The sequence below is a fragment of the Aulostomus chinensis genome, chromosome 8 (genome assembly GCF_037954235.1).
Source record: "Aulostomus chinensis isolate RoL2024-O1b breed Wild chromosome 8, RoL_Achi_v1.0, whole genome shotgun sequence".
NCBI lineage: Eukaryota > Metazoa > Chordata > Actinopteri > Syngnathiformes > Aulostomidae > Aulostomus > Aulostomus chinensis.
In genome coordinates, this window is record NC_141327.1 from 6,285,001 (window position 1) to 6,300,052 (window position 15,052).

Genomic DNA, 15,052 nt, shown 5'->3' on the forward strand with positions numbered 1-15,052 from the left:
TTCATCGTAAAAGTGATGCAATTACAAAGGCTTGTTGCAGGAAGGTTTTTGGAGAGAGCGTGTGTGTTTAGTGTGTGTGTTGTTTTGCAGGTGTTAGACCCCCACCCCAATCCTGTATTTTTGCACTGAAGCTGTCATGTGTCAGTGCCAGGCCAGCTGGTTACTCATGAACTTAGGGGCAGAGGATTTCCCTCTCTGCCGTCCTCACACTGTAACAGGCAACATGCTTCAGTTCAGCTCTGCTAGTTTATTTTCTCAGTCTTTCAAAACATGGAATTAGATGGATGGGGAAGCAGTGTGCACAAAGATAGTCAAGGGTCTAAATCGGCAGACTCTGAAACCAGATGTCAGCTTTCAGTCCTCTAAAAGACCATCTAAATAAGAATTTACACTGAAATGAAGAAGTAATATCTGTGTGTTGAATAACACACATCCTAAAGTAGGATGCACCACTTAATCCCTTTCTGCCTCTCTCTTGTCTCTGTCCCTCGCTTTCCTGTTGGTCTCTGTCTCTGTCCTTCCCTTTCCTTATCTCTCTCCTTGTCTCTGTCCCTCTCTCTCCAATCTGTCTCAGTCCCTCTCTTTCCTTATTGCCCCCCTTGTCTCTGTCCTCTCTTTCCTGCTATATTTGCCTCAACCAGTCAAAGTAGATGGTCTGTATGACACTTCTGTCTATTAAAGGCAAGTTTTTCATCACTGCTGTTGCAGATGTGCTTGCTCACGGCGAATTGTTGGGTCTCTTTAAATCAAATTAATTGTATAGTGACATGAGATAACTTTTGTTGTATATGATACAGTTCTACAAAAATAAAATCGACTTGTGAGGTTCTGGGCTCATGTTACTGCAGGTGTTTAATATTACAATTGGTGACATTTAAAAATAATTGTGTAATAAAAGAGTGCAAGATAAGCATCATTGGATCATAATTAACTATTTGTCCATGCTCTTTGTGATTCTTATTGTAAAGTGGGGAACATGTATCCCTTAGCCTCACCTCAACCTTCACAGTTTTTCCATTTACCTTTTGATTTAACATTTAAAGTTAATATGAACACCATTAGTAAATTATCACCAGACATATTACTTAATTGTTAACTAACAGTGAACTAGTCATAACAAAACCCAATGTACCTTTATTACAAAATGTTTGTCCGAGAGCTGAAATACAGCATTATGTTAAAGTTAAAACAAGGGCAGTCAATTAAAATGAACTGAAAATCATAATATCGCCTACTGCAATTTTCAATTGGTAGGACAGTCCAGTATTTGTTAAAGACTGATTGTGCGTTAAAATACCATTTTAAATTAAACATTGCGCTGTTCCTGAGATGCCCTACACATTATATTATACACATTGTATTCTACAGACTAAAGAATACTTTATTTAATACGGATCCCCCCCCCAGAAATTACACCATTACCGTTATGATGTGTTTTTCAATGAAAATGAGAATAATGATGTAAAAATGTACATTCCCTCTAATAACTCAAATGATATTGCAACATCAGTTAAAATAATCACAATTAGATATTTTTTGAAATCATGTAGCCACAGCTAGCTCATGTTCAGTCCAGGAAGTGCTGAAAACTGGGATTGAATGCACCTGGTCATATTCTTGTAATGTTTAGAGGTGGGAGATGAAGGTATTGAACAAAAGAACGCTTTGCACATCTTTCAGATAAGACATCTGTGTAGGAGAAGGGCACTGAACCAAAAAGAGAAAAAAGGACTCCTGCATATGGTCTAATGTTCAATATAGTATTACTTTATTATACTTCAAGGTTGAGTATGGAAATGTTGCAAATTAGTAACTATATGGCAATTTAGACTGTGCAGGAGTCCTTTTTTGCAACTCTTTGGGAGATGTACAGTACTGATATCATGCTATGAGGAAAAGAAAATGCTACCATAAATCACAACTTGTCACTGGAATGATATCCAGAATGATTGGATATGGCACAACTCTCGTACTCGTACTGCAAACCCTGTGAGACAATTTCCAAAGGAAGTCATACTTTGAGGATTTATTCTTGATTCGTTGCTTCACAACACTGAACTTTTATCTAACTTTGTCTAAGTTTTGTTTTGTTTCTTGCTCTGTATCACATCAGCCACATCAGCTAGTGTCCAAAGGTCGTTTTTGTTGTCGAGGGCGTCTTCCACTTATCCGGTTGGTCCGGGTCGTGGGGGCAGCAGCCTCAGCAAGGAAGCCCAGGCTGTCCTTTCCCTAGCCACTTCCACCAGCTCTTCCGGGGGAGCGAGAGCTTCGCCTTCTGGCTAAGCTCCCTCTTTACCTAAACAGACTTGTTTAGCACCAGCATCACCGTGGGTGCTACCCCAGTCTGCCTGTCAATCTTCCGCTCCATCCTACCCTCACTCGTGAGCAAGATCCAAGATACTTAAACTTCTCCACCTGAGGCAGGACCCCCCCGACCTGGAGTGGCCAGGCCACCCATTTCCGGCTGAGGACCATGGCCTCAGACTTGGAAGTGCTGATTCTCATCACTGCCGCTTCACATTCAACTGCGACCTGTCCCAGCAAGAGCTGGAGGTCATGGCTTGATGGAGCTAAGAGGACCACGTACGTAAAAAGAAGAGACGACATCCTCCCGCCACCAAACTCGACCCCCTCCACCACCCAGCTGCACCTAGAAATTCTGTCTGTAAAAGTTATGAACAGAACCTATGATAAAGGACAGCCTTGGCAGAGTCCAACCCTCACCAGGAACAAGTCTGACTTACTGACGGTAAGGGTGAGCTGATCCATGGTTCCACGGCTGGGACGAAAACCACATTGGTCCTCCTCAATCTGAGTTTCACCTATCGCCCTGACCCTCCTCTCCAGTACCCTGGCATAGACCTTTCCAGGAAGGCTGAGGAGTGTGATCCCCTGATAGTTGGAACACACCCTCTGGTCCCCTTTCTCAAAGATGGGGATCACCACCCCGGTCTTCCACTCCAAAGGCACCGCCCCCGATGTCCATGCAATGTTGCAGAGATGTGTCAACCAAGACAGCCCTACAACTTCCAGAGCCTTGAGATACCCAGGGTGGATCTCATCCACCCCCAGAACTCTGCCACCACGGAGTTGCTTCACTGCCTGAGTGACTTCTGCCCCGGAAATTTGACCACCCTCCACCCCCTCCCCTCAAATACTCCCCCAACTATGTTTCCTCCATGGAATACATGTTGGTGGGATTGAGGAGTTCCTCAAAGTATTCCTTCCACCGTCCAGTTATCTCCCCAGTTGATGTTAGCATCCTCCTGTCCCCACTATAAACAGAGTGGGAAAGTTGCCACCATCCCCCCCTAAGCAATGGAAGATTTGCCTGAACCTTTTCGGAGCAGACTGATAGTCATTCGCCATGGCCTCACTGAACTCCTCCCATGCCTGAGCTTTTGCCTCAGTGACGGCCAGGGCCACACACCACTTGGCCTGCAGGTACCGGTCAGCTGCCTCTGGAGACCCACAGACCAGCCACGCCTGTTGGCTTGCTTCTTCAGCCTGGCGACTCCCCTCTTCTCTGGTGTCCACTAGCGGGTTCAGGGATTACCGCCATGACCGGCCCTAGTAGCCTTACAGTCTTGGCTTCTTTTGATTTTGGGGTCAAAATTATTGAGTCACTTTCCAAAACTGATGGTGTATTTGTGTGATTGATGAATGGACATTACATTTAAGAAAACTGTACTGTTAAATGATGTTTTACTTGTTCACACAGTTATGTGCATAGCAGCCCCCCCCCCCCCCCCCCACACACACACACACACATTTTCACAAAAAAACTGACCCCAGTCGTTTGGGGAGAGGCTGTTTTCCCATTGCACCAGGGTCAGCTAATCAGTCCAAAGCACTGCCCAACAGTCAAGGAGTGTGTTTTCACCAAGATAACCCATGAGTGTTGTGTAGCTGCTGCGTTTGTCTAATGTTTAACAGCAACTGAGCTCTGTGTGTGTATGTGCGCCAAGATACGTGTTCCCCATGATCTTTGGAACTGTCAACATTCTTCACTGCGTGCTGTGTCATGATGCGTGGAGGCGACTGGTGAGATGAACCAGCTGCCCCTGCCTCTGGTCACAGCAAGGTCAACGTGCTCACACACATGCACAAGTGTATACACACACACACACACACACACACACACACACACACACACGGCTGCATGTGTCGTCCTCTTGTTAAAAATGCCACCAGACGGACATGGTGAAAGTGCAATGTGGCAACTGTGGCTCAATGGTCTTATTTCAGTCTCTGGCTCTGTATCTCAGGTGGAGGAGGGAAGAGGAATGGTCGCAGTAAAAAATGGAAGGAGATGCTAAAACTCCCCCACATCAGCCAGTGTGAGGAGCTCCGCCGCACTATTGGTAAGAAAGGGTGTGTGTGTGTGTGTGTTTGAGGCAGTAAGATGACGTGCCATGCTATGTCGTTGGGGTGGGTGTGACTGCGGGAGGAAGTTCAGATTGGACTTCCTTCCTCTTTCCAGCCGTCTCCACCCACAGTTATCGTCAGGGGACAGGAAACCATTTGTGGAGAAGCGTGTGTGTCTGACTGACGGAATCTGATGGCACAGCCATTTCTTAATCTATTGGTTTGGTCTTCTCACACGCCAGATCAGAAGCTCTTTGCTCCTGCTTCCTTCCTGGTTCCTACATCCAGGTTTACTTGGGAGGAAGGGCTGGCTGCTCTTTTTTGTGGCCCAGACAAGTACTCTACTCTTGGGCTACATTATCTCCTTGTGTCCCCCTTGTTCTCTGTATGCCACAGTATCCAAGTGTGCGTGTGCGCATGCATGTGCGTGCGCAATAGTGCGTCACAGCTTTCTCTGCCAGAGATTGCAGTGCTACCCTCCCCTCCCCCACATTCTCTCCCTCCCCATTCTGTATCTCTATGCCTCCCCCTCCAACTATCTGTATCTCTCCCTCCCTCCCTCTTTCTTCCACTTCAGAGAAATACAAGAGTGGCAGGACAGGAGAGAGCAAGTGAAAAACAGCAACAAAGAGAGAAGCTTTTGCTCTAAGGAAAGGAAAGATCGAGAAAAGATCGCTTAAGGTCAGGAGAGTGAAAAACGGCAGCAGAAGAGAGCGAGTAAAGATGTTGATTCAGATACTTCCTGTGTCTATCTTTTTGCATAAATTGTGTTCCTTTGTGCTCATAATGCATCTAATTCTAATTAACTGCGGTGACAACCTAGTTGAACATGGCTCACAATTGTCCCTTTTAGTGTGAAGTAATTTGTCATGGTGTACATATTCACAGGTATTTGGATTATACATTTTCAGCAGATTCTGAAAAAAGCCCACAAGCTGTGTGTGTGTGTCTGCACACAGCAGCTGTGAATGGTTACATACGTCACTATTACATAGAGGCGATTGCGTAATTTCAGAATCAAAATAATCGCGGAATCAAAATAATCCCCTTTGCGTACTTAAAAACACAGACGTGTAGGCATGTGCATACACACACTCCACACAAGTCCAAGCATGTTTGTCAGCACAGGCAAGGATAGAAAGATACAGTATAGCCCCTGATCGCTGTGTCTTTGTTGTGTCTTGATAATGTCAGGCATTTGACCTTAGCCTTGACAAGCACAGTGCTTCTAGGAAGCCCAGATTACATTATGTGTGCTGTAGCCACTTTATCTGCCAGACATGTACCTATTGCCTTTTTTCTTTCCTCTGGTGTCTATTCTATAGACACAGCACATGTGGACATGTCAGTTTGTCCAACATGCATGCACCAGAGGTATTTTGGATGGAAATGAACAGCTCTTGTTGTTTCGCAGCAGTGAGCGTCGCTAATACTCAGCTGTCTCAAAGTTGTGCACTCTTGCGCAGTCATGTTTGTACATGGTCGCACTAACTACACCAGTCTTGGCCTAAAATGAAGTTTTAATGAAGTTGTAATTGCACTTTAGTTCATTTGGAGTCACAGTTGATAGTTGAGGCAAGTTAAAGCCTTGCAGCTCTTCTTTGTTGGGCTTCATTTAATTAATATTCCTCTTATTATTCTTGCTGTCTCGTTTACGCCAACTCTCTCTCTTTCCATCACAGCTGTTCTTCTTGAGACTGGGTAGAGAGTTCTCTTATTCAAAGATGGATTTTGTTGGAATGCTGGCTCACATTCTCATATTCAAATGATTTACAGCCTGGAACCTGTTTGGATACACATACATGTGCTGTCACACATGCACACGCAAACACACGTGCACACGAGCAAAAAAAGAAAATGTCTTCCTTTTTACAACCCTGCTCCCCTGCAAAATATTTAATTTAGTCAAAATATACAGATGCTGAGTATAAAAAGATAAATATGTAAACATTGGGATTATATTAAGGCTCAGAATGGTCTGGATAATGGGGGGGAAAAGGTGCAAATTCATCCTTGTGATTCAGTGTTCTACTTTCTGTGTGTATGTTCCATACACAAAGAATAAATAATTTATCTAATATCAGATTTTCTACCCTTTTAATCAGTGTCTCCATGAATATCCTTTGAGGTATTTGTTGCTAGGATTATTGATTTTTTTTTGTTTTGTTCTGCTGATGAGTAACTTTTCGGCAAAGGTCTAGATGATGTAGTCCAGTAAAATATTACATTAGCATATATTACATCGATTACACACTCTGACAGCTGTTACACACTCATACACAAACAGTTGGGGCCCCTACTGACATATAGTAACTCTGATCACACTCTCTGGCCTGGCGACCTGTCCAGGGTGTACCCCGGCTCTTGTCCAATGTCAGCTGGGATAGGCTCCAGCTCCCCTGTAACCCTTAAAGGATCAGCAGTATCAAAAATGGATGGATGGATGATCTGATATCCAATCTCTAGGTTGATTTTTCTCATCAGTGTATCATGTTTGGTAAATACATTTTATTCCAAATTTTGACACTTTTTATGCTAACACTACTAGCAGGAGTAGGATTATGTGGGAAGTTGACTTTTTTTTTTTTTTTTAGCTTTAGTGATGTCCAAATTTAATTTGACATGTATGTTCTGCTAAACTTCCTCCAGTCTTCCTCAGAAGAGTCACAAGATTGTGGCCGTGATTTTTCTTGTCAGCTGATTCATAGCGGTTTTGATGGTGTGTCCTGCTGTCTGACAGTTGATGGAGGACTGCATTCCCCATTTTCCAAGTTTTTCTGTCCCATGGGTCTGTTTCCGCATTTGCGCTGCCTGGTCCAATGGCTGTATTTGTTGTTTTCCAATCACAGCCACATTATATGACTCTTCTGGGAATGAATTCAGGAAGTTTGCAGCTGAAATATCTCAAGGTACGAAATAATACTTAGTTGGTCTGTTTAGAACAGGATTAAAGTGTAGGGAGAAAGTTTCAGGCATTGTGAAAAAAATATTGATTTAACTTCATTTGACTGGCAACATTTTTCTGTTCAAGACAGATGACCCAAATTACAGAAGTGGATGCACACAGTTGAACTCTGAACAATTTTTGATTCTAAATATCCTTATCAGGTTTGAGTGTGAGGAGTTTTCCAGCTTAACACAGCTGATCAGGGAAACCCAAAGCAGAACCTTGGGTGTGAAAAGATGAAAGACTGTACCATCAGGGATCTAACAGGGAGATTTTCTGAAAGACCGTTTGTTCTTCCGATTGAAAACCCAGCGGTAACTCAGTGGAAAGGGAAGCAATAAAATATCGTATCTCTTCCCTCTGCTGTTTGCTCACCAGTGATAACTTTAGCTTTGTGGTTGTATGAGTGAGTTTGAACAAGCAGCCCTGAGTTGCAGAGCTGGGTAATAAACAGTGCAGCTGGGTGAGCTGTCATGGAGATTTGATTTACTTTTGGAGGTTGTCCTGTTGCTGTCACCACTCTTCACTTTTTCATCCCTTTCATTCTCCTCCTTCCTCTGTACACAAGTGTGCATGTGGTCATGAATGTGTGTGGCCCATTTTTGCTTGTATGCTTCTTGCACGTTTCGGTGTCCTCACTGTCAACTAGTGATGGGAAACGTCTTGGTCCATCCTCTCATTTGGCACCATAGGAAATATGACTCAAAATAGATCTCAATTAGTCCTAATAAACCAGCTGTTTTATTGGGATGCTCAGCTGCACAGGATACACACACATGGTCACACAGAAAACACACATGGAGTAAACACATGCATGTAATGTATGCATGTAGAGTGGCCGTCTAGCAACCAAAGGGTCGCTGGTTCGATCCTCGACCCCGGTGACCATGTCAAAGTGTCCTTGAGCAAGATACTGAACCCATAATTGCTCCTGATGAGTAGGTTGGCGCCTTGCATGGTAGCCTCCACCATCAGTGTGTGAGTGAGTGTGTGAATGGGTGAATGAGATGACACTGTAAAGCGCTTTGAGTGCCGCTAAGGTAGAAAAGCGCTTTATAAAATTGAGTCCATTTACCATTTACCATTAATGTATTTGTTTTGATGTATTATAGCTTCACTAAAAATCAGATTTAACCAACCATAGATCTACCATTTATGCTTGTTTTTATTTTAGCAAAATTAGTGGATGTGCGTTAGACTGTCAGTTTTCAAAAGAAGGGAAACAGATAGCCTATGTGTATTACACTATATACTTTATTATAAATACATTTTCTGTTGAAAAATCTTAAAAGTTTTAAAGAAACTATCCTCCTCAGAGCCAGCTAAGAAGATACAGCACTGCTCGTTAGCTTAGGTCTTTGAGTACATTAATAGATCTATGGTGTTACTTAACATTTGCTGTGAAATATCAATGAAAAACCTTGAGGTATTGTAATTTTAGAATCTTATACATTGCTTTCTGATACACATAACTACTTTCCAGGCTGGGAGCAATGAGTCGATGCAAGCCCTGAAAACCTACATCAACCAAAACAAAGCAGTTGTTGATGACTAGAAGAGTAACTGCTGCTACTAATCATGGCAAACTTTGTAAGACAGGATGTGGAGGATTGCCTCTGGACAAACTATGATCCTGAAACTGTTCTAAATTGAACCGAAATACACAGGGAGGAGTAAAGCCAGAGGGGTTTCTGGTTCGATCCTCATGTCCCCCGGTGACAATGTTGAAGTGTCCTTGTGCAAGATACTGAACCCATAATTGCTCCTGATAAGTAGGGTTGCACCTTGCATAGCAGCTTCCACCAACTGTGTGTGTGTGTGTGTGTGTGTGTGTGTGAGAATGGTTGAATGAGATGACACTGTGAAGTGCTTTGAGTGCTGCTAAGGTAGAAAGGCACTATATAAAATTGAGTTGTCCATTTACCATTTATGCTGACTTGCCCTTCCACTACCATTCATTGCACTAAGATATTTAGCAGTCAGGTAAAGGTTATCTGTTTCCTTATCTGGCTATTGGGAAGATGGATGATCAGCATATTTCCCAAAACGTATTTTTCAATCCTTTCCTTATATAAAATTGTTGTAAAATTTTGTGAATAAAGGTGTTAATTTAGCTTACAATGAGAGATCAAAACCCCAAGGTCAGGAATCTGCTTTCAAGAAAAACACACACACACACACACACACACACACACACACACACACTCTAATCAAACAGAAGTGAGCCAAACTATAGGTCTGAATTTATGTGTTGTGTGGGGTATTCTGTAGGACACCATGCCTACTTTAATACATCCAAGAAAAGAACTATTAGTCATTAAAAAAAACAGCTGTAGTCATTTCTGAAGTGAAAAATTAATATTTTGAGTGAAGCTGCCACTCCTTTGAATTATAGATTCAGTAGGTTAAGCTCAGACCCAAACTAGGCTAATCTTTCATCTTCATACATATTAAAGACGCAGCATTTATATTTTTAGTTTATATTTATAGTTTTCAAGGTGTACAGTGGTGCATTTACATTGGTTCCATGTCTCTTCCTCAACTGTTATTTTCAAACCAGACTTTTTACTTCCATTAGAAATGTGTCATGTCTTAAATTTTAATAAAGAATTTTTTGCCCCAAAAAAGCCCTCTGTTTTCCTTCCTGTATAAGTCATTGTAATAATGTAACACACCGATACCTTGATCATGTAGTGAAAATGGTATCGTAGCAACCCTAGCTGCAGAATTGGATGGTCAAGATTGTTTATGTGGTACATTTTACGTTGCAATATTTTGTTCTTTATCCTCAGGTAGTTTTTTTTGGTTCCTGTGGTCTGCCTCTGTAGTACCACCATCCTTCTGTTTGGAAAGCGCTGACTAATGTGTGTTTTTGTGTCTTCCCCTTAGAGAGGGACTATACCAGTCTATGTGAGAAGCAGCCCATTGGTCGGCTGTTATTCCGACAGTACTGTGACACCAGGCCGGAGCTGAAGCGCTGCATCGAGTTTATGGACGCCGTGGTAAGACTTTAAATGAGCCCATTTTTAATACTCTTCAATATGATTTCAGTCCTTACTTCACATGTCCTCTCTTACCTGTCTACCCTGTTTCTCTGTTTCCGTTACTCTCTGAGCTTTCTCTTGTGGTCCTGCCTGAATGTGGCCGTGCAGAGCGAGGAGGAGGAGGGGGGAGGAAGAGAGAAAAAGTGAGGGCTTGGTCCTTTGCCTGGTCTTGGCAATAGCTCTGGGTGGTGGGTAGGGTGTGTGTAGGGGGTGATTAGAGACTTAGACAGGCTGTCAAAGGCCAGACCCCTCCCCTTCCTCCATGCACTGCTCCATGAGGTCAAGCCCACGTCAGAGGCAGGTCCCCTGGGTGAGCAGGCAAACACAGGCCCAAGCTTGTGTCTAGGCCCCTGGAGGTATGCAGGACAGGAAAACATCATGCTCATTGAAAAAGAACCAACATCAGTCTATTTCTTAGCAGTCACAGCTCCAGGAGACCCATACTTCACACTGACTGATAAAAGTTGAAGTAATAACACATTTGGCCATTAAAGAACTTCATATAACACTGTTTCTATTTCACTCATTTCTGTCTATCAAGTTTGTTTTTAGACAAAACACATCACTTCACTCAGCCAATCTTCTGCCAACAGCCATATTTGAACAAAAACTAAATCTGTGATAGCCCAATGGGTGGGAACGTGGGTAATGTCCCGGTAGGTAACAAATGTAACTACTAATGCTGTCACAAAGCGACTGTTTGGCACTGCCAGCCTGCCTGGTAATAACTCAATATTTGTCTGCTGCCCCACACTTATTTCTATTCTGATATTTTTCCTCTATTGTTTCTTTTTAACCTCCTACTTCTGCTAAATTCTTCTCGCTTTCTGACTGGCTCAACCTTCTTCTCTACCCTCCTCCATGGCTGAAGGAGGATGACTTCCTGTTCACACTTGTTTTCTCGTGATAGGCCATGTACCAGCTGGCTCCAGATGAGAAGAGGAGGGACTGTGGACTGAATGTTTTAGACACTTACTTCAATAATGGGGTAAGACACACACACACACACACACACACACGCACACACACACACACACACACACACATATTAATTTTCTGGGTTTTATATTTTTGGTTTGTTTCTATCATTTTTTAAAGATTTGTAAGTTTATCCGTCCATGGTTAGTTATATCACGTCATTTTAGGTCTACTTTGCGTGAGTGTATTTTTGTGTATATGTATGTGTATATATGTGTATATATATGTATGTGTGTATATATATATGTACGTATACACACACACACATATATGTATATATGTATATGTGTATTTGTATGTGTATATATATGTGTATATATATATGTGTGTGTGTGTATACACACACAATATGTGTGTGTGTGTGTGTACACATACACAATATGTGTGTACACTACCAGTCAAAAGACATACGTTCAATGTTTTTTCTTTATCATATTTATTCAAACCTTGGCTTTCTCTCAATGAGCTTCATGGTGTCATCACTTGAAATGGTTTCACTTCTCAGGTTTGCCTTGTTAGGGTTCATTTGTGGAATTTCTTGCCATCATGGGGTTGGTAACATCAGTTTGGTTGTGCAGAAGTCAGGTTGGTACACAGCTGACAGCCATATTTGACAACTGCTAGAATTCATATTATGGCAAGAACCAGTCAGCTTTGTAAAGACAAATGACAGTCCATCATTAGTTAAAGAAGAGAAGTTTAGTCAGTCTGAAAAATTGCAAAAACTTTGAATGTGTCCTCCAAGTGCAGTAGCAAAAACCATCAAGTGTGACATTGAAACTGAGGAAGGTGAGTGACAGAGGGCTGCGCCAGATGACCTGGCCTCCACAGTCACCTGACCTAAACCAATCAAGATGGTTTGGGGTGAGATGGACTGTATAGTGTAGGCAAAAAGGCCAACAAGCGCTCAGCATCTCTGGGAACTCCTTCAAGACTGTTGGAAAACCATTTCAGGTTCTACCTCATGAAGCTCATTGAGAGAACGCATATGTTACTACTTATGTGTACATATATATGGGTGGACACACATATATGTGTGCGCACATATACATATACATACATACACATATATATGTATCTGTGTATATATAATATGTATATATATGTGTGTGTGTGTGTGTGTGTGTGTGTATGTGTGTATAGATAGATATACATATTTAGATATAATATATTTCTTTGTGTGATGTACCATATGCATTGGACATTTTTGGTTTTAGTTGAAATCGATTCATAAGAAAAACACTCTTGGCCTCACTGACGTGTATTACCAGCATCTTAGTCTTTTGCAGTATAAAGGCCTTTACACACTGGGGACATAATAGCTTAATGACATGAAAGTGAAAATATTTTCCATCAAAAGTATTCAAGCTGGCGTTGATGTGATTTTGAGACAGTTGGAACATTTGTTCAGTAAATATAAATAGATTTGCTAAGCTCAAAATTAAAAAAAAAAAAGAAAGACCTTCAATGATGTTCTTTTACTGCTATTATTTGCCTGTCGTGCTCCATAATAGACAAGGACACTCGCACTGGATCTGCTGGTCTTCTGGAGTATTTCCAATAGCCAAATGTCAAATGACCATTTTTGTGACGTTTGTGTCCTTTGTTATATAAAACCGGGAGATTTAAAAACACAATAAAAAAACAGGTCCACCATTATCACTATATTTGTGAGTGATCTCTTCTGTATTTTTATGATGTAACAATAATAATGTTTATTGCAGAAGAAAAAAGAATGCTACCTTGGCTTTACATAGCAATAAAAAACTGAAAGATTCTTATTGGGAGGTGAGGTTGAAGTCCATGTGTGAAAAAGAGTAACAAGATCCTTTGAATTAAAAAGCTGGTGTTCTTTCTAAGTAGAGGTGTGAATGACTTTCTGTTAGCAACATATTGGAAGCACCTCATGCCAGAGCGTAGATTAGACAATTTTATGGTCTGTCCTGACAGAAAATCACATGACATGTGGCTCAAAGCACTCAACATACTATAAACAAAATACAACTTTAAAAATGTTTTTTAAAGTCAGAACACATTGATAATTATTCTGAACCGTTAAACTGTCAATACTGCCATAATATGTGGAAGCAGAGGTGATGGATCGTAATGAAAACACAAGTATTGTAGCAGCACGGTTTTATTTTAACAATGGGGTGGGCATTATCACATCCCTCTATCTATGAATTAACAGTGGTTTAAGATCAAATAAATACAGCTTTGGTTCATCAGTTTGGGATAAGAGGAGAAACACCTTTAATCAGAAGGACAACACAGAAGTGTGTAAAATGCTGAATGGTATGTCATAGTCTTTTACATTTAAACACAAGAGTTTGAAATATTATACTTGTGTGTATCAATTGCTGCATGAAATTTTTGGGTAGTGTTTGCAATTTTTATTTAGTTCCCTTGGTTGGTCACTGAGCATCATGGGTCCAGAATGTAACAGGAATTTATAGCTAGATTTTACTGAGTTATACAGTTAGGGCCTGTGACCACCATATACACATGTTTATTTTTTTGTTTTGTTTTTGACAGCATCAGTACAAATTGAAGGAATGTGGAGGTGCTAGAATGCTAGATGGCAGTTTTTGTAACCTCTAGAACCAAAAGTGCTTAATTAACTTGTCAGAAAACAAGATTGTGGGCACTGCCAGTGCAACAATCATATCTGGTGGAGGTCATCCATTAAAGAAAGGAAGAGTTGTGTCTTAGAAATGAACTTCACCAAACTGATAAGTTTCGATGCCACCACAGAAGTGAAGATGAGACCCCTGGCCTTGTGGTCAAGCTCTAAATCACAAATGTAGAGAAACTTAGTGATAATGTTTAAGTTTGTTGTTTATGCTCTGTTTCTGTGTAGCCACATTAAACCAGTATGTTTCTGCCCTTTCCGTGTGTCTCTTGAACCCTTAAGTCGGCAGCCCATCTGCCAGATGTACCCCAGGATGTTGTGGTTGGGTGCCGGGAAAGGCTGGAGCAGAGTCCATGTAAGGAGCTCTTCAATGACTGCACTAAGTAAGTCTCTTCTCCACGCATGTGCCCTCACGTGTTTTTTTTTTTTTAACTCTCTGCGACCTGACCTGCCACTCCTACCCTTGGTTAATGAAATGCTGGTTTGTTTTAGGCCCTTTTTTGTTTTTCTTTTAGTGAGTCTGGCCATCTGAGTGGTAGTAGCACCAATAGAATTCTGTTCCCTCAGTCAGTGTGTGTGTGTGTGTGTGTGTGTGTGTGTGTGTGTGTGTGTGTGTGTGTGTGTGTGTGTGTGTGTGTATGTGTTCATAGACTGGGTTGTGTGCACCCTGTCACTACTGATGATGGGGCAGCTGGCACCTGGATTACCACACGCGCACACACACTTGCTAAGGAAAAGTGATTGAAAAAGCGCAGTGGGCAGAAAGAGCATCCGGATGGCTGGCATGAAAACAACAGCCACCTCAGTGTTCCTCCATATGCACTCTTGCTCTCTCTCTCTCTTTCGCTCTCGCTCTGTCTCTGTCTCTGGCTCACACACACATACATACACACACACACACACACACACACACACAGTTGCAGGTGTTTCTGCGTCCTGCTTCAAGTGCCAGGAGAAGCAAACAGACCAGGGATTATAACCCCAAACATACTTCTCATTACACAATTTAGGCCTGTATTAGCTGCATAATTTCACTCTGTCACCATTAGTTTCTGTTGCCATGACTTCGTATCAGTTATGTAT

At 41.9% G+C, this 15,052-nt stretch overlaps 1 protein-coding gene across 2 annotated transcripts in view; it reads left to right on the forward strand.

Annotated features, from left to right (window-relative positions):
• The window catches only part of grk4 (G protein-coupled receptor kinase 4), a 60,119-nt gene that overhangs the window by 21,969 nt on the left and 23,098 nt on the right, over positions 1 to 15,052 (forward strand). For both annotated transcript variants that reach the window (XM_086210626.1, XM_086210625.1), the window contains exons 2-5: positions 4,269 to 4,364; positions 10,205 to 10,317; positions 11,270 to 11,347; positions 14,252 to 14,352. In XM_086210626.1, the coding sequence (XP_086066752.1) occupies positions 4,269 to 4,364; positions 10,205 to 10,317; positions 11,270 to 11,347; positions 14,252 to 14,352 (388 nt within the window). The remainder of the gene's footprint in view (positions 1 to 4,268; positions 4,365 to 10,204; positions 10,318 to 11,269; positions 11,348 to 14,251; positions 14,353 to 15,052) is intronic.